This window comes from Mesocricetus auratus, unplaced genomic scaffold, assembly GCF_017639785.1.
Source record: "Mesocricetus auratus isolate SY011 unplaced genomic scaffold, BCM_Maur_2.0 Super-Scaffold_100013, whole genome shotgun sequence".
Lineage (NCBI taxonomy): Eukaryota > Metazoa > Chordata > Mammalia > Rodentia > Cricetidae > Mesocricetus > Mesocricetus auratus.
In genome coordinates, this window is record NW_024429196.1 from 29,467,056 (window position 1) to 29,487,219 (window position 20,164).

The following is a 20,164-nucleotide window of genomic DNA, read 5'->3' on the forward strand; positions in this document are numbered from 1 at the left end:
TAAATACTTTCACCCCTGGCCCTTGTCATGTTTCCCTTTTGTTTGCTTTATTGCGTGACACCACTGTTTCTTAGTGTTTTCCCTTAAGAAATGGATTGAGCAGGAGAGGCTAAAAAAATAAACGTGCAGCGTGAATGTACTGGTAATATATAAATGTAAGGCGGTACCTAATGCTGTAGTATATTATTTTTTGTGGGTATCTATCTGCTAAGATATGTTTAGATGATCTGCATAAAAAATGTAGACAAGTTTTTATATTTTTTTCTTGACTTTTTAAAGAAAAGAGCTGATCATTTGCTAAAAGAAATTGGAGAGAGAACCAATCATTTTGAATATCCATTTGGGTGTGTGTGTGAAATTATGACTGCGTTATTTCATCAGGAACATTGATGTACGCATCCCACACAGTATCACTTCAAATGCCCGAGTCATTTAAAGTCACAGCTTTTGAGTTTGTTGAAATGCATAATGTTTGATCAAATTAATATCTTTTAGATAAAATATTCTGAAATAGCTGTTTTAGATATAAGCTGTAAGGATTTTTTGTTTTTCGAGACAGGGTTTCTTTGTGGCTTTGGAGGCTGTCCTGGAACTAGCACTTGTAGACCAGGCTGGTCTCCAACTCACTGAGATCCACCTGCCTCTGCCCCCCGAGTGCTGGGATTAAAGGCATGTACCACCAATGCCCGGCTAAGCTTCAAGATTTTTATATCACTTTTTTTTAAACTTTTAGTAAAAGCTTATTTTTTCTTTACAGTGATTAGTGATGGTTGCTAAAGAAGATTATTTAGTCAGGTTCTCAATAGCATTGGTTGACTAGAATTGGGAGCTCTGCCTATCCCTGCCTGTCCCTGCCTCCTGGATCCTGCTGATAGCTCAATAGACATGTGACTGCCCAGAGAGTAGGCCGTCAAATAGATTCCTTTGCTTATCTAGAAAGCCATTTACTTATTTCTGCCTCTTTATATTCCTTCATGGTAGAAGAGGGCACCAGATCTCGATACAGATGGTTGTGAGCCACCGTGTGGTTGCTGGGAATCAAACTCAGGACCTCTAGAACAGCCAGTGCTCTTAACCTCTGAGCCATTTCTCCAGCCCCAATGTAAAAAAAAATTTTTTTGAGGTATTTCTGTGTTGTCTTGGCTGTCCTGGAACTCCCTATGTAGATCAGGCTGGCCTTAACTCAAAGAGACCTTTCCACCTCTGCCTTCCCAGTGCTAGGATTAAAAGATATGCACCATCACACCAGTGATGAATTTTTTTGGTTGTGATTTGGGAAGACTTGGGTGTCAAAATGAATTACTACCAGAGGAGGCAGCAGTTTCTGACCTTTAAGTGCATAATTGGGTTCTAAGTAGTTTGTGGTGGGTCCAGTGGCTGCCAGCATGTTGCAATAGCCAGTTATTTCCATTTTGTGTTGTCGTTGCTAATAGTTCATATTTGCCCATTAATAAGGTCAGTTGAGTACAGATAAGTGAGTACAGAGCCATCCTGCAAGTTTCCACATGCCTAGTTCAGAAGCATCACTATATCAAAGATAGCACAGTCTGTTTAACAAAATTACTTTCATTTGAATTGTGAATTTCTTGATGAATAGTGGATACTGAGTCTTACAGCTATGCTAACTTTCTTCCTCAGTGGGTGGTAAAGATGTATACTGGGAGATGTTCTTTTAGAACTGTATCAGTGCAGGGTGGTGACTTTAGGACCATTATTGATAGAAGCAATAATAGCAGGATGATGTTGACAATAAGAAATTAGATTAGAGCCAGGTAGTTATGGCGTCTTTAATCCCAGCACTTGGGAGGCAGAGGCAGGTGGAGGCCAGCCTTGTTTATAGAGGGATTTCGGGACTACCAGGGCCTGTTACATAGAGAAACCATGTCTCAAAAAAACAAAAAAGAAATAAGTAGGACTTAGGTGAAATCTTGAATTAGGTTAAATCTTGAAGAAACCTGCAGTCAAAGTTAAAAAACTCAAATTAGAAGTAACTTTAATATTTGAGTGGACATACCATTTGATGTTTTTAATCTTTGGCTTTGGATATTTAGTGCTGAATATTTAAGAACCTAATAAAAGAGTGGGTACCAAATGCTATATAATACAAGTATGTCAAGGACTTTGCAGGGAACTTGTCACTTTTAAACAAGTGTTGAGTTTTCTATGTCCCTTGGTATTGGCATTATTTTCTATCAGTTAAACTGATACTAATCCACAAGTATTAAAAATAACTTGAGTAAAGACCTTTACTTCTCTGTGAGAAATGGCAGATTCGGTATAATTCTCTAACACTGAGAGTTATCATTTTAAAGAACTATAGTTTGGTTGCCCTGTGGTGGTGGTGGCACACACCTTTAGTCCCAGCATCATGGGTGTGTGTGGGGTGTGTATCTCTGTGTGTCTGTCTGTCTTTATGAGTGGGTGTCTGTGTGCGAGTGCACTCAGGCCATCTGAGTTAGAGACTAGCCTAGTCTGCAGAGTTCCAGGAAAACCGGCGCTAACCAGAAAATCCTTGTCTTGGGAAAAACAAAACTCCAAACCTAATGAAGATAAAGTAGGAAAAATAATTTTTGGGGGTAACTAGTGTTTTAAAAGGACTAATTTTTGTGCTGGAACGCAATGAAGGCATTAAGATCTAGCAAGTTGTATAGGGGTACTTAGACCCGTTCTAACTAGGCTCAGGCTGCTTTGCCTTTTAAATTATTCTGTCTCATTTTTGCCTCCCACTCCTTTGTTGGTTGGCTGGCAACTTCTGCATTTCTGTGCTTTGAGCGTATGTAACCAGGCTTTCATCACATAATTGGCACGCAACTCATATGGACTTGGTAATAAATCAATGAGTTGTGCTAGAATTAGTTTATTTGAAAAGAGAGGCTAGCTCCATAGCCATTTGTGTTTTCCAAAGGCTTTTTTGTTTTCTACACAATAAGCCTAGAAATTATGAATAGAAACATGTGCTTTGATGTTTAAACAACTCATTCTCAGCATTATTTGTTCAGAAATTATTTTATATCCTAAAACATTGCCCCTACATTTCTCTTTACTAAAACATGGTTATCCAATATGAGGTTTTGTACTTAATTTGAAAATCTTAAACTGTAATTTAAATTTGCTCAGACTTAGATTTGGTGTTGAAAACCTCTGCCATATCTGTGAGAGTTGTGTGGACAAAAGACTTTGTATTCCCTACAGTAGTGGTCATAGGATCAATGTTTTCAAATGCTTTTTTTTTTTAAGCTGAATATTCCTGGCTTAAAATGTTTAATTTGACCAGGCAATGGTGATGCATGCCTTTAATACTGGCACTTGGGAATCAGAGGCAGGCGGATATCTGTGAGTTCAAGGCCAGTCTGGTCTTCAAAGCCAGTTCCAGGACAGCCAAGGTTTTTAAACGGAGAAATCCTGTCTTGAAAAACAAAAAACTAAACAAAACAAAAAGTTAGAGAGTGCTGTATGAATCTTTTAGAGCTCCAATGCAATACCACAAATGGAAAATTCCATCCTTAATATCATGTAGTTGGGTGGTTGTCAAGATGCTGGTTCACTAAAATTACTGTATTAAGATATAGAGTCTTAGCACAAGTAAAATTTATATTTAGTTTGGATCCCATTCCCAAGAAACTTTGCTGTGGCTTGGTGACACATGCTTTTAATCCCAGCATTTGGCCATTTTGGTCTACCTAGAGTGTTCTAGACCAGCCAAGAAAACATAGTGAGACCTTGTAACAAAAATAAAAACAACAAAAAAACTTATATATGCAAATATTCTAAGTTGTGAGAAAGGCATTTCTGATCAGGGTTTGCAGCTTGTATTAGCCTTAGAACACATGAGCATTGCAAGTGTTCCAGATTTATATACTGTAAAGCTAGGCATTTGTCTGATTTGTCTCATTTCTCCTCTGGATTAATGTTTTAACTCACATACCTTATCTCTCCTGCCATTATCTCTCCTCCTTGTACCTGAGTGAAGACTTGTATTACGGATAATTTTTTGTTCTGTTTCAGTTATTTAAACTACCTGTGACTAATGTAATCTGTTGTGAGAAGTGAAAAGGTAAACTTAGAAGTTTCCTATATTATCAGTAAGTAGTTTATTTTCCTGTAGAGGAGTAACTATAAAAAGAATAAATGTAGGAATTGAATGGTCTGATCAATGCATATAAGTTTGAAGCCACCAGGCTGCATAGTGAGATACTGTCTGAATAAAAAAAGGAAGCATGAGAAGTTCAGATAGAATCCCCCAAAACAAATAAATTTATTTAAAAAGAAAAGATTCCCCCAGAAACTTCTTAAAAGGAGGTTAACTGTTTTTAAAAAGTATTGATAAGCCTGGTGTGACGGTACGCCCCTTAACCCCCCAAGCACTCGGGAGTTCAAGGCCAGCCTGGTCTACATAGTGAGTTCTAGGATAGCCAAGACTATATGGAGAGACCCTGTCTCAAAACAAACTAATAAAAAGTATTGGTAAGGTTTGAGTCGCAGGGGGGATTCATAAAAGGACGTGGGGCTAGTAGGATGGATGGCTTAGTGAGTAAAGACTTGTTGACAAGCCTTATGATCTGAGCAGTGTCATCTTGGGATCCACAGGTATGGGAGTCAGTTCTGTGCTTTCAAGTTTTCCTCTGACCTCTACATTTGCTTCATGGTATACATATGCACACATACATAAGTATTAAGAATAAAGACGTGTGCAGGGCTACCGAAAGTATATTGCTTGTGCAAAAATGAGGACCTGGGTTCTATCTCCAGAACCCACATTAAAAAAACAAAACAAAGTAAAAAACAAACAAACCAAGGTATAAAGGTATTTGTTCTAAATGATACCCTGAAAGCAATTACACATATTGCTGTTTGACACATCTTTAAATTATTAGGTCCTTTATTTTAGTTCTCAGCCTTCATGCTTTAGGGCCATAGTCCAATGGGCCATGCTTCTTGTGGAAGTGTGAAAAGTTAGGTGTAGAGCTATACAGCAAAGTTTGCTGTTATTTTGTCTTATAAATTGTACCCTGAAGTCTACTTTCATTAAGTGAGAAAATGACTTTTTTGGTTATTCTCTATCTTTTATGAGAGAACCTGTTAAGTGTTACTCTATTTTCACATACTGTGTTGATCAATGTATTCTAATGTGTTACTAAAAGAAACAAGGGAGCTGAATATAGTGACACACTCCTTTAATTCCAGCACTTGGAGGCAGAGGCAGAGAGATCTCTGAGTTAGAGCCAGCCTGGTCTATGTGATAGATTCCAGGACAGCCAGAGCTACATAGTAAGTAAGACCCTGTCTCTAAATAAAAAAGAAAGGAAGGAAGGAAAGAACATTTTTGTAAAGTGAGAAAGAAGGGAATTTATTTTAAATAATATTAGAACAGACTTTTGTATTTATAAAATACTTTCAATTCTGTTAATCAAGATGGCTTTACAAAAGTAAAGAGGTAGTTAACAGAAAAAATATTTTGCAGTACACATAACTTGTAGAGGACTTCATGGCTCTAAAATATATAAAGACCTTTTATAAAGTGGTACAGAAAAGACATAAATCCAACTTAAGAAAATGAGTCAGGGCTTGATAGGTGGCTCAGCTGTTAAGCACACTTGTTACTCTTGCTGATTACCTAGGTTTAATTCTCAGTCCCCACATTATGGCTGACAAGTATCTGTGACCCCAGTTCTAGGGGTGCACATACACACACACCAGCAAAACACTCAAAAAATTTAAACTAGAGAATGAGTCAGTGACACTGCAGCAATGGTTCAGACACTGAGTGCTTGCTGTTCTTGTTGGGGACCAGGTTTGGGTTCCTGGCTTTACAGTCACTTGCCTCTCCAGCTACTGGGGATCCGAAGCTCTCTTCCTGTCCCTAGGCACGTGCACATACCCACACGCAGACACGCATAAATGCATAATTAGGAAACTTTTCAAGCAAGGGAAAAAAGACTAAACATTTGAGTTAATTATTTCTAACAGGTGATAACCACCATTAATCAATTATAACATGTTCTCAGCCTCATTTCATCAAGAAACCCTGATGAAACAACATCTTACTCAGAGTACTAACTGGCTGGAAACAAGGATGTTCATATACTATTGAAGCAAGTGAGTTTGGAATTACAACGGAAAGCAGTTAAGCACAGATGCTGTTCTGTTCATGGATGCAGCTGTAACAAATGGTATGCCAGAAAGATCCATGTGAAAGTGGCCACAGCAATACTTAACTAGTCAGGAACTGGAAGTCTTCGGTCCACCAAGAGAAAAATGGATATGTAAAATCTGACATATCCCTATGGTGTACTAATTCAGTGGAGCCCTCTGTTGTCTTGTTATTGGAAGCACATCTCTAGACTAGCTGCTTCCTAAGCACCCGAGAACTTACTAGAAACATTAGACACCTAGTCCCTCAGACAGATATATGAATCTGCATTTTCACGTGAGCCCAGGTGACTGTCACTTGAGAAATGCTACTTGAGTAACTGTTCTTCAGAAATCAGTTCTGGACCAGCTTCGTCAGTCATCTAGGAAGTTGTTAGAAATGCAGATTTTCATCCCCCTCCCTTCTCAAGCAGCCTAAAAGATAGGACTCAGTTGTTGTTTTACCAAACCTTCGGGAGCTGTGGTATCAACTTGAGTTCACAGAGCCTGTTTAGAATGTCCATTTCCCAGCAAGTTGGCAGATGATGGAGAACCGGGAAACACACCTTGAGATCATCCTCCATTTGCAGGATTAGGTAGACTTTCAGGTAGGAAGTGATATTGTAGGTTTTGCAGGTCATGTGGGCTCTGTCACAGTTGCTTTGTTATTGAGAAAATAGCCACAGGCAGTCTGTATACAAACAAGCATTGTGGTATAGCTGTAAAATGATTTACAAGCCATGTACCTTAGGAGCCCCTGCTCTGTAGCAAGGAGAGTAGATAAGTGATGCCTTATAAGACCACACACAAACAGTATACACCTTTGATGTGAGCATTTGGAAAGCAGATGGAGGTGGATCTCTGAGTTCCAGGGCAACTCGTGTACATGCCTTTAATCCCAGCACTCAGGAGGAAAAGACAGAATCTCTTGTAGGTCTGAGGTCAGCCTGGTCTACAGAGAAAGTTCTAGGATGGTCAGGGCTACACACAGAAACCCTGTCTCAAAAACAAAACAAGTATCACCTACAGTGCTGACAAAACACACCTCCAGGTGTACCTGTAAGGGCGAATAACTGTGGGGTAAGACCTGCCCTGCATGTAGCAGCTTCATCACATGGAAGGATGGTGCAGGAATATGAAATAAAAGGAGGGGAAGGAGAAAGCCAACCAGTGCAAGTATTCTCTCTGCTTCCTGTCAGCCGACATGGGCTTCTCTGCTTCATTAGAGCCTGTGAAAGGATGAACCAAAATAAATGACCCCTTGTGCTGTTTGTCAGCTGTGTAAGTCTAACGCAACTGGGTTTAAAAGATAGTCTGAGGAGACAACTTAGTCCATAATCCTTCCAAGCACGGGGACATGAGTTAGAGTGCTAAGCCCACATGAAAAGAAGTCAGGCATGGAGGCACACGCTTGGAATCCCAGTGCTGGTGTATCAGAGTCAGGAAGATCCTGACTGGAACTCGGCAGTTACTCAGTGAGTTCCAGGCCAGTGACAGACCCTATCTCAAAACAGGTGGATAGTGCTTAAGGACTGACAGTGTGCATACATGCCCCCCAAATAAGATTTGTTCATATCTCTGTTCTGTCTCTAAGATGACACAGTGTCTCGCTGTGTATCCCTAGATGGCATGAACTCACTCTTTGTTTTACATTAAATTTCTTTAATGTCTGCCTCAGAAATCAGGCTTCTCTACTGTTCTTGTATTTGTCTTAGCTGAAGTTTGAATGGAAAAATCAAGTCTCACAATTGTATATTTGAAAAGGGAAGACTATTTTAATTGCCTTTCAGATTTTTTTTTGTAACAATTTCTTTCATTTACACAAAACTTGTGCCATTTTTTTTTAATTTTTTGAATCAGGGATTCTCTGAGTAACAGGTTTTTTGTTGTTGTTGTTGTTGTTTTTTTTTCCGAGACAGGGTTACTCTGTATTGTTTTGAAGGCTGTCCTGGAACTCACTCTGTAGACCAGGCTGGTCTTGAACTCACAGAGATCTGATTGCCTCTGCCTCCTGAGTGTTGGGATTAAATGCGTGTGCTACCACCGCCCTGCTTAAGAGACAATTTTTAAAAGATTAATTGTAATATGAAACCCAAACTGGATCTATATTTCTTACTCTGGCCTATTAAAAGTCTTTGCTTTAGGTGCTGGAAAAATGGCCTAGTGGTTAAGAGCACTGGCTGCTCTCCCAGAGGACCCAGCACCTACATGGCAGCTCACAACTGTATGTAACTCCAATTCCAGGGAATCTGAAACCCTCAGACACACATATAGGCAAAACATCAATCATTAGAAAAGGTTTTTAAAAAATGAAATAAAAATCCTTTGCTCTGGCTTGTACTTAGAATTCTTCTTTTGTGATTTATAACATCATTCTCCAGTCACTTAGGAACTCCTAGCTTTCTCAGTAATACAGATCTTCAGAGTGTTGGGTATTTCATTTGATGATATGAAAAGTCTAGTCTGTCTTGGGTGTGTTGGAACATGCCAGCACTCCTGGGTGGGAAGGTAAGAGGATCACTAGTTTGCTGGTTCTTAGCCAGCCTGGTATACTACATAGCAGCAAGACCCAATCTTAAGATAAAAGAATGAGAAAGAATCAGTTGTTTCTAATTAACACTCTAAAAAGTCCTGTACGTATTGGACCCCATGATCGTAGATGAGTGTTCCAAAATTATTTTGCATTCATAAATTGTACTTTACTGGTAACAAATGACAGTTTGTCTTTTTATTATTTTATGTGTATGGTCTTTTGCTTCTCTGTATGTTTGTGTACCATGTCCTTGCTAGTACCCATGAAGGCTAGAAAAATGCAGTCCTATCTCTTGGAACTAAAAGTTACAAGTGATTGTGAACTGCCTTGTGGGTGTTGGGGATCAAACCCTGGTCCTCTGGAAAAGCAGCTAGTGTTTTTAACCTCTGCACCATCTCTCCAGCCCCAACTGCTTGTAGGGATGCAGGGATGGATCTGAGTTGGGTGGCAAAGGAATGAAGAAAAGACAAGCACACAGACAGTGGTGGCCTGGGCTTTCTGCTGAAGAAGCTTCAGCACTCTGGAAGCTCAGTGTTTGTGTTACATAGAGTTGAACAGAGATGGGTTTATTGCAGACAGGGAGGCTTGGTTTTTACATTTAGATAAACAAGGATGCAACATTTACAGTATATTGCCAGCCTAAGGAGACAGGGTTAGGAAAGCTTGGCAGTCTCCGTTGGGAAGCAGTGGGTGGTTGGTGCTGAAAAGCTATGGTGGACATTTTCAGTACACACTGTCAGACATTTCCACTTGGACAAGGAGGAAAGTTTTTGCCATTTCCCTGCGTCTGTCTGAGAGGAAGTCTGCCATTAGTCAACAATGCACACTCACCAACTCAGGGCTTCCTCCTTTTCCATACCCAACATGTATCAATTTCTAAGACAGTCATTTTTGAAAAAATGTTTACCAAAGCAGAATAATCATAGTCATTTCTCTCAAATAAAAATGGTGACCACAGAACAAAGTATCTACATACAGCCTGTAAGTGAGTGGCACTACAGATTTTCCTTGAGCTGGAAGTGCTATCTGGGACTTCAGTTTTGCCAAATGCAGTGTAAAAAAGGTTGGTATTTCAGATGTGCCTTTATTTAGTTAAATTTCAATGCCTCGTTAATGACCTTAGTGAATGCCTGGTGTGACAGGGTGTAGTTGAAAGCCTCTGCCTTTGTCCTGTCTGCTTGTGATTTGGTATTACTATAAATGACAGCCCAGTACACAACAGTGACTGATACATCCCATTATTGTGAAACAAATTTTCACCTGGGAACTCACAGGAGCCGGAGAGAGGCTTTTAGGTCTGCTGGTTTTGTCATGGTGAGCAAGTGTTTTAATTACTATGAGACTGCTGTTGAGTTTACTTTTTAATAAAGAACCATTTAAACATGTTACGTATGTTCTTTTCTTTTAAAAAATACACGTTTACCTTTTAGGAATGTATCCTGTCGGGGATAATGTCAGTGAATGGAAAGAAGGTTCTTCACATGGATCAGAACCCGTACTATGGAGGAGAAAGCGCATCTATAACACCACTGGAAGATGTAAGTCTCTGTGCTCAGTGTATCTATGTGTAGGAATTGTGAGTCTCCACTTTAGCTTTTGGAGATGGTCTCAATTCTGGATCATTATTAGTACTATTTGGGAGAGGGGATGAGACAGGGTCTCTCTCTTCTCTACTTAGCCCTGGCTATCTTGGAACTCACTATATATACCAGGCTGGCTTCAAGCTCACAGAGTTCCCTCCACTTGACTCCTCTTCTCAGCCCTGGGATTAAGGGCACGGAACACCATATCTGGCAGTTTTGGCTTATTAAATATTCTACTTAATAAATCTTCAGCTCTGTTATTCTTAGGTGCTTCTAGTTTGGGGATTGTAGAAATGTGTGGGCTAAGAAGAATGGGAGGAGTGTCCAATGTGCTAGCAGAATGCCATCACTTGCCACCTGGCCTTATTTATTGTCTCAGTCTTTGTTTTTTGTTTTTGTTTTTTTGTTTTGAGATAGGGTTTCTTTCTGTAGCCTTGGCTGTGCGGAAACTCCCTTTGTAGGCCAGGCTGGCCTCCTTTGTCTCTAAAGTTTTGCATACTTTATTCCTGTTTTCCAGATTACAAAATTGTGTTTGCAGGATTAAAAAAGCACAGCTGTGGGCTGGAGAGATGGCTCAGAGGTTAAGACCCAGGTTCATTTCCCAGTATTCACATGGTAGCTCACAACTGTCTGTAACTCCAGTTCCAGGGAATCTTGATACCCTCATACAGACAGACATTCAGACAAAGCACCAATGCAAACAAAATAAAATTAAATGAATATTTTACAAAATCATAGCTGTAATTCCAATCATAATGCTGTTTGCTCCACTATCCTTTTTCCTTTATTTTGGGGATGAGGGAGCAGGGCAGGGCAGGGCACAGGATTCATTTTTAAGTGAGTTTTTCTAAATTTATTTCTTCATCTGAAGCTTGTAAAAATTTACATTCATGAGGATTAACACTTCATGAAGTAATGTATACTTCTTCCATGAGTACTAAAGTCACTGCCTGATTATATGTAATACCTGTACCAAGAAGTTTATTCTTGTGTTTAAGAACATAGAATAGTTGAAAGAATGTTTTATTACAGTGTAGCAAAACTTCCCATCTGAATCCAGTAGATAACATCTTATGTTTGATTGGATTTTTTTTGTAATAACAAATACTGTGCTTTTTCTTTAAATTTGACAAGGTTTTGTTATATAGCCCTAGCTGGCCTTGAACTCAAGATTCCCCTCCCTTCAGCTTCTAGGGTGCTGGATTGTAGGTCTGTACCAATAGACCTAGCTTTTTTTATGGCTTTGAAAAGTTGAAAGTAAAAAAGACATTGTGGCACTTGACCTAAATATTTCAGCTTCCATCTGTTAAGGATGGCATTTTCTACACCATCATAATGCCACTACATTTATGAAAATGAACAATATTTAGATTATATTCAGATTTCCAGTAACTCAAGAGAGTGATATTTGGCTCTTCAGTAGGCTTTTGATTAACTAAAAATTTGAGCGTTGTTTGTGTTTCTTCTCTGTTCTCTTAATCTACAAGTCTCACCACCTTTCCCCTTTCCACTTTTTCTCTGGAGAAGTACAGGCTACTGGGTTGAAGGACATTGTTGATTACTTCATACTGTATCATGCTGGGAGGCACTCATTGGAGGTGAATGTGTGCTTAGTATTCTTGCTAATCTTCTCTGTATCGTTCCAATTTTAGTATATGTGCTGCCGAAGCGAGCACAGTGTGCTTAGTATTCTTTAGTGTGAGCTTGTGTTCACACTTATCAAAGTGTTTACATTGTGTATGTGTAAGTTTTATACATCAGTTGTATTTCAGTAAAGTCTAAACACTACAAGCTAACAAGAACTAGTCTTAACTATTTTTTCTAGATTTGAAGTATTTAACTTTTTTTTTAAACTTGTGTAGCTAGAGAAGCAAAAATTAGGGGGAATGAGTTTAAATGATTGAACAATAAGTGGAAAAGATTCTGCAATGCTTGTATCTTAGCATTCGTGAGTTATTTAATTACATAATGTATTGAGACCTGAAAGTCTTATCTAATTAGATAAAAGTTTACTTGACAGATATTTATCTGATTAAAGATAAAGTGATTTGCCTCTTACAATTGTATTATATATACCTCAGCCTCTCAATCCAAAAATTATTGAAGTTATAGTGAAAAATTACATCTTGTTACATTATTGATATTTTTTTCTGTTTTTAGTTATACAAAAGATTTAAGTTACCAGGACAACCACCAGCATCAATGGGGAGAGGAAGAGACTGGAATGTTGATTTAATTCCCAAGTTCCTTATGGCCAATGGTAAAGAATGCTGACATTATTTATGACAGTGTATGAACTCTGGGTTGGAAGTAGAGAACATTATCCCAGGTCTTGAGGCCCTGGGGAATTGGTTGATGTCAACAGTATGTTTAGTAATATGCTTCATTGAAAGTGTCTGGAGTCTAATTAAGAATGGAGGGAAGGGGTATAGAAGATAGCTCTGAAAAGAAACAAAATCATTATATGACATAGAGCATACTAAAATCGAAGATTTTGTGATATATATTATATATGTATGTATAAATATTGTAAGAAACTGTAGACATTTCACACAGAAACATTTGTTGCAAATCCTGTGGTATAGTACAAACCAAAATTCTAAATATAATAACATTGTAAGTACCTGCAAGAGACTTTCTTCTTAATGCGCAGGTGATGATCTAGAAGAGGCTGAGTTTTTGTTTGGTTGTTTGGTTTTGTTTTTAGAGACAGGTCTTCTCTGTACCTTTGGAGTTTGTCCTTGAACTCACACTGAAGACCAGGCTGGCCTTGAACTCATGGAAATCCACCTGCCTCTGCTTCCCGAGTGCTGGGATTAAAGGCATGTACCACTACCCCTTGGGAACCTGAATCTTAAATGGCCTTTTAAAAGTTAGCTGTTGATCACCTAATTTTTCATTATTTTAGAGGACTGAACTATCCTTTAAAATTTCTGTGGTGTCTGTGTTTTTTTCTAAGATGGTATTGAAAAATGAGCTAGGTGCAGTGGTGTATACCTGTAATCCCAGCACTCAGAAAGCTGAGGCAGGAGGATTGCTAATAGTGTGGGACTTTCCTGTGCTACAAGTGAATTTTAAGTCAACCAGGTCTCACGGTGGGAGGCTCTGTCTGGAAAAATAGAAAATAAAGGAAAAACTAAATTTTAAGTTGCAAATTTATTTCCTGTGAAATACAGTATGTGTTACTCTTTTTCCGTTTTTTTTAGTTATGTTTTATAGTTTGTATTGTAGATACTTTGAGTTTTCTTTTCAATTTAATTGAATTCTTGTAAATCATCAACAAGTTTGTATAGTCTAGGTAACACTAACAGTAATCTAAAAGGAAACAAAATTTGCATAGTCAGAATCCCACTATCTGGATTTTTTTCTTTGCAGTGATAGGGATAATCCTTAGATTTAATTGTGCTTAACATTTTGATGTTCAAGATACACATAAGTGTTTGTATGTACAGTCCCAGTTAACAAGTAGTTTTCAGCCTGTGTATTAATGCATGTGTTAGGGATGTAATAAAGAGGGAGGAAAGGGGTGTGTGCGATTGATGACAGATAGCATTGTGTACCCTTAGGAGAGAATTATGGATCTTTTCCAGAAGACTTTTTCTGTTTTTGCCACATTTGGCATTTGCCTTTCCCATTACCATTATCAGCCAGTCCTTGATAGTATTCATTTTTGTTTCTGCCATTTTGTCATTGTAAGGTAAAATTTGAATTTTTAACAAAATCTGTCTACTAGAGGGTGGAATGAGTTTTAGTTATTTACCAGCTTTCTTGTTTATTGGTGAATTGGCTTATTTTCTGTTATGTTTTCCTTATGGTGAACTCCTTATAGATACCACCTCTCCGAAGACACAGGGGCAGCCTTTGTAGACAGGGACTTTGCTGCACAGCTCTATTGTATATCTTTTTCTTTATAAAACATCCACTGGTCTTTTAAGGTCACAAACCTTAATATTGGGGACAGTTAATGTAGTTGTCCAGTGTACTTTAATCTCTGCTGCATGAGAATCTCTTTGTATTTTATTTCTCTAATTTCTATTCATTTTTAGTTTTTTTGTTGTTGTTGTTCTGCAGTTCGAATGCTAGACATGCTAGACAAATGTTTTTCCACTATGTTCCCCAGCCCTAACTTAAAAAAAGATGTGACTACCCTGTTGTAGTTATCCTTTCAAATCATCTTTAGAATGATTTTGGTCTCACAAAAATTTTGGCTGATTTGGGCACATGAGCCTCCTTGGGCTTATATGCAGATGGTATTCCTAACTGTAGTCCTTAATCTATTTGATGTTAATATACTCTAATACATAAAAGTTGACTTAGAAATTGAAATATTTGGGATTGTATGTGACTGATATAGAACTTCAAGGTTGCCTAAATTCACTCACTAGTATATATTCATGGCCTTTGTTAGCCTACAAGTTGTAACATTAAGCTTAAATGTATGCTTAAGGTGTGTATTTCTAATCGTACCATTGAAAATATAGCTTTAGGGACTTCTTGGTAAGAATTGCTATATAATGTTAGGAAAATTTTAAGTTTTATTGGTAGTAACATTTGAGTGACAGCTTGCATTACTTGACTTTTCTAGGTCAGTTGGTGAAGATGTTACTTTACACAGAGGTCACTCGCTATATGGATTTCAAAGTGATTGAAGGGAGCTTTGTCTACAAGGGGGGGAAAATCTACAAGGTTCCTTCCACTGAAGCAGAAGCACTGGCATCTAGTAAGTAAAATTTTTTTTTGAGACACGGTTTCTCTGTATTGTTTTGGAGGCTGTTCTGGAACTCGCTCTGTAGACCAGGTTGGCCTCGAACTCACAGAGATTTGCCTGCCTCTGCCTCCCGAGTGTTGGGATTAAAGGCATGCACTGCCAACGCCCAGCAAGTAAGTAATTCTTATTTATCAGAATGATGACATTTTTATGGTGAAAAGGAGTCTCAGAAACCCATTTATCTAGTCAACAGATAGTTATTGATTTCCAGTTGTGTGCCAGACACTATTTTAGGCCCTTCTTAATCTTCTGTTTAGGAGAGGAGGGAAAGGATGTAAAACTAGAAGTTTTCTTAGCTTTTTCTTAGTACCAGCTGTGTGCTATTAGTAGGAGTACTGGCGTAATAGAGCTTGGGATTTAGTTATAGCGCGCGCTCGCGCTCTCTCTCTCTCTCTCTCTCTCTCTCTCTCTCTCTCTCTCTCTCTCTCTCTCTCTCTCTCTCTCTCTCTCTCTCTCTCTCTCTCCCTCTGTTTGTCTCTTGTGTGTGAAGTTTTTTTTTAATATTAACTTACTGTTTTTTTTAGTTTTTAGACAAGTTATGTCCCCCCACAGCCAATGTATTTCTTTCTTTTCTTTCTTTCTTTCTTTCTTTCTTTCTTTCTTTCTTTCTTTCTTTCTTTCTTTCATTTATTTATTTTTTTTTTTTGGTGTTTGAGACAGGTCTTCTCTGTGTAACAGTTTTGGCTGTCCTGGAACTCACTTTGTAGACCAGGCTGACCTCAAACTCAATGAGATCCACCTGCCTCTGCCTCCCAGGTGTGGGGATAAACACGTGCACCACCACCGCCTGCTCAGTGTATTTCTTTTAAAGATACTTTATTTTTATTGTGTGTGATTATTTGCCTGTATATATGTGTGCATACCACATGCACACCTGGTGCCCTTGGAGGCCAGAAGGAGGCATTAGATCCCCATGGGGCTGGAGTTACAGATGGTTGTGAGCCACCATGGGGGTCCTTGGACCTGAGCTTGGATCCTCTGCAAGAGCAGCAAGCTCTCCTAACTGTTGAGCCCTCTCTCCAGCCCTGCTTATAGCTGTTTTTTAAAAAAGTGTGTAGAGGAGCTCGCTGATTGTTTTAAGATTTCATTAAAGTAAGTGACTCACAGTGTGATCAGCTTCTGAAGGTGGTTGCTGTTAATTCTTCCTGCTGTCTTCAGCGTCTTTTCCCATTAGGTCTAAGAGTGTGTCTTACAGCCAGAAGAGGGAAAAGGAGCAGCATTCATAATTTTGGGAACTGACTGAATACAGATGTGCATTGTTAGAGGAAAAACAACGGTATAGATGCCTTTGGAACAATGTTTTCTAAGGTTCAGCTTCTCCAAATATGTACTCCTTACCTGAAGTTTTGTGGTAAAATTGAACTTTATGAGTGATGTGTTTTAAAGTGTTGTGCCCTTGGAAGCCATGTATCTAGATCCCATGTTCTATGAATTGTGTTTGTTGAGTCATGACATTGATGTTTAAAGAGTCAGTGTCCTATTGTGAGTATGTGCTTTTTGAAAAAATGTTTTTCAGGCTTAATGGGACTGTTTGAAAAGCGCCGCTTCAGGAAGTTCCTAGTTTATGTTGCCAACTTTGATGAAAAAGATCCTAGAACTTTCGAGGGTGTTGACCCTAAGAAGACCTCAATGAGAGAGCTGTATAAGAAGTTTGATTTGGGCCAAGATGTTATAGACTTTACTGGCCATTCTCTTGCACTATACAGAACAGATGAGTAAGTAGATTAATGAATCTCATTGGTGGCTTTGCACAAGCTGGAAAATGTTTGCCAGCAGTGACAGGAGGTCTGTTGTGTGTACCGCAGTTGGATTTAGGCAACTTTGCAGTTCCTATTCTGTATCATAGACAATTCCAAGCACTTCAGTTTCTAGTCAGTGTATTTGAAGAGATAATCAACAATACAGAGTGAGGATTCCAGTCAGAAACTTTTGGTTTTCAGATTTTTAGTTTTCTTTAAACATTCAACTGAATCTCTCATTTTCCAAACGAGCTTGTATGCTGTTGTGTGACCATGTGAAAGAGGTTCTAGTTGCAAGTTAGTGTTAGGACATTTTAAGAGAAACGAGAGGGAAGTAGTTTGAAAAAAAAAGTTTAAAATAAACAAGAAAGAAGTAGTTTTTTTCTAATGTTGTTTTAATTTTTCCCAGCTACTTAGATCAGCCGTGTTGTGATACCATTAATAGAATTAAGCTTTACAGTGAATCTTTGGCAAGATATGGTAAAAGCCCGTACCTTTATCCTCTCTATGGCCTTGGAGAATTGCCACAAGGATTTGCAAGGTGAGTGCCTGTTTAACCTGTTAACTATAACCCTGCTGATCTTAGACTTCATCCTGACTACTGAAAGTGAAAAATGTCTCTGAATAGTGAGAAGCCATTTATTTGTTTTGTGTTTTTTTATAGTAATATCATTATCGTTATTATTACTATTTTGGTTTTTCGAGACCCAGGTTTTTTTGTGTAGCACTGACCTGACTGTGCTGGAACTTGCTCTATATACCATGCTGGCCTTGATTGAACATATATATATATCTTATTATTTATTTATTTATTTGTTCTTTTGAGACAGAGTTTTTCTGTAGCTTTGGAGAGCCTGTGCTGGAACTCACTCTATAGACCAGGATGGCCTTGATTGAATCTATGTTTTAATGCCCAAGTGGGTGGGATATGCTACATCATTATAATTCCATCTTTTAAAAGTGGTTGTGAATGCCTTTAATCCCCGCACCTGGGAGGCAGGAGGCAGGAGGCAGAAGGCAGGTGGATCCCGTGAGTTCAAGGCCAGACTGGTCTACAAAGTGAGTTCCAGGACAGTCAGGGCTTTTTATATAGAGAAACTGTCTCAAAAGGGGGAAGGAAAAAAAAGGCTGGAGAGATGGCTCAGAGGTTAAGAGCACTCACTATCTGCTCTTCCATTGGTTCTGAGTTCAATTTCCAACAACTACATGGGTGGCTCACAACCATCTGTAATGAAATCTGGTGCTCTCTTCTGGTCTGCAGACATACATGCAGGCAGAACATGTTATATATAATGAATGCATCTTTTAAAAAAGAGTTTTGTATTTTAATAAAGTTCAGTATGTCAAACTTATTTTACATCTGTTGAATGCATTTTGAGTACTATGAAATGTTTGCTTAGCCTAAGGGCCAGAGAAGCTTATAGTTTTGCCTTTTTATGTAACTGCTATAATTCACCTTGAAAGAATGCTGATGCCTAAGTGAACTATGGTTTGAGCCTCTGCCCTTTAATCTGTTGTATTTACTTGTTCCATCTGCATTTACAGATGTGTGTATGTGTGTCTGTGTCTCTCTGTGTGTTTCATTTTCTAGTGGTCTTGTAGTAATGGTTAGGTCTAGTTTGGAGGCTGTTTATGTTCAGATTTAATTTGTTTTTCCTATTCCTTTACCACATTTGTCCTTATAATTTTATAGTCTTAGAAGTCAAGTGATATAACTCTTCCCACTATATATCTTCAAAATTTATTTTGGCTATTGTAGGTACTTTACTGCTTTTTAGATTCAGGGTGTCAGTTTCTAGAAAAACTTGCTAGGTTTTTTTATTGGAACTGGATTGTCTGTATATCAATTTGTGACAAATTCTCATTATACTAACACTAAGTCTTCTGGTACACACTTGTGTTTAACTTTGTCTTCACTGTGCTTTTCATATAATTTTGTTCACATTTATTTAGAAGTGTTTTATCTTGATACTGCTGTTAATTATTTTTAAGTTGTTCGATGCTAATGTATATAATGCCCAATTAATTTTTCTGTATTAACTTTGCTATGCTCATTATTCTAGTTCAGTTATTCTGACTTACCTGAATTTTCCTTATACATAGCTATGCCAGCTATGCTGACAGAGAGTAGATTTTCCCCTTAAAATATGTATGCATTTTGTACCCTATCCACCCTTGATTGTATTATACTGGCTAGGACTAGAAAAATGTTGAATTGGCAAAAACAAATATTCTTGTCTTATTCCCAGTCTTAGAAATATTTTCTGTTAATAGTTTTAGTAGTTTTTTGATGGATTGTTTTGCGAGATTAAATTCTCTTCTCATCATAGTTTAGGCAGCTTTTTATTGTTGAGTGGGTTGTCATTGAGTTAATAATGCAGCTTGTCTGTGTATTCTGTTAATATGCTGCTACTGGGTGTGGCGGCACATAGGTAAGCCCTAAAAGATGGTGCTACATCCCCAGGCTCACTTTTCTTCATTTTAAAATATTTTACTGTCTTTTTGAAGGACTTTGTTGGTTGTAGCCTGTTTTCATTTAGCACATTGGAAATAGCCTTCCCCATGACTGGTTCTTGGCTTGAATGAGAAAGTGGCTGTCCCTGAGTTCTTTCTTCGGGTATTTTGCGTTTTTTTCTTTCTGTCAGTGATCTGGCTTTTGACAGTCTTGCTGTTTGAATATTTAGATTACTTTTAAAAGAATCAAATGTAGAATTTTAGGTCATTATTTATCCAGCTATTTGGTCACATTTTTCTTCTCTTTTGGAGCGCCAGTCTCTTGTGTGTTAGATCTTTTGGCATTACACCATTCCCTGTGTTGATGAGGCTCTGTTCATGTGGTTTTTGTCATTTTTTTCTCTTTCTCATTTTGGGAGATGTGTCTTTGTCATAAATTCCATCCCTTTTTCTGCCTCTTTCTTCTGTGTAGTACTGGGGTTGATATCAGAGCTTTACTGGATGTGAGCAGTACTTCTACCATTATGTGTATGTGCATGTGCATGCTGCATATACAGCTAAATCTTTATTTTTATTTTTCCTCCCATTCGTTTCCCTTGTTCTTTGATTGCGTTATATATTGTGAATATATAGAGAAATATTGATACAGATTCAAATCCTGTATTTGAGGGAAAAAATGTGATTTGGTATTTTAAGTCTCTTATTTTGATTAACATGATTTCTGGGTTTATCCATATTTTTTATAACTGACATAATTTCCTTTTTGCCTGTATTCAACCACCTTTTTTCTTTACTCACCCCCCACTATGTTCTTTTTATGCCCCTCTCAAACCCTTTCTTCCCAACACTTCTCCCTCACACTGTCATGTCTTTTTGTTTGTTTATGGCCCAGTACCTTTAATTAGTAGGTACTATAATTCATTTAGATTTAATTAAGAAGGGAGATTTTTAACAATTC

At 38.1% G+C, this 20,164-nt stretch overlaps 1 protein-coding gene and 1 pseudogene across 2 annotated transcripts in view; one reads left to right on the forward strand and one right to left on the reverse strand.

The window, feature by feature from the left end:
* Gdi2 (GDP dissociation inhibitor 2) overlaps positions 1-20,164 on the forward strand; it is a 40,174-nt gene that overhangs the window by 12,310 nt on the left and 7,700 nt on the right. For both annotated transcript variants that reach the window (XM_040755548.1, XM_005071737.4), the window contains exons 2-6: positions 10,093-10,200; positions 12,406-12,505; positions 14,831-14,965; positions 16,530-16,728; positions 17,162-17,293. In XM_040755548.1, the coding sequence (XP_040611482.1) occupies positions 10,114-10,200; positions 12,406-12,505; positions 14,831-14,965; positions 16,530-16,728; positions 17,162-17,293 (653 nt within the window). In that variant the 5' untranslated portion in view covers positions 10,093-10,113. The remainder of the gene's footprint in view (positions 1-10,092; positions 10,201-12,405; positions 12,506-14,830; positions 14,966-16,529; positions 16,729-17,161; positions 17,294-20,164) is intronic.
* On the reverse strand, positions 11,864-11,921 carry LOC121143846 (annotated as a pseudogene).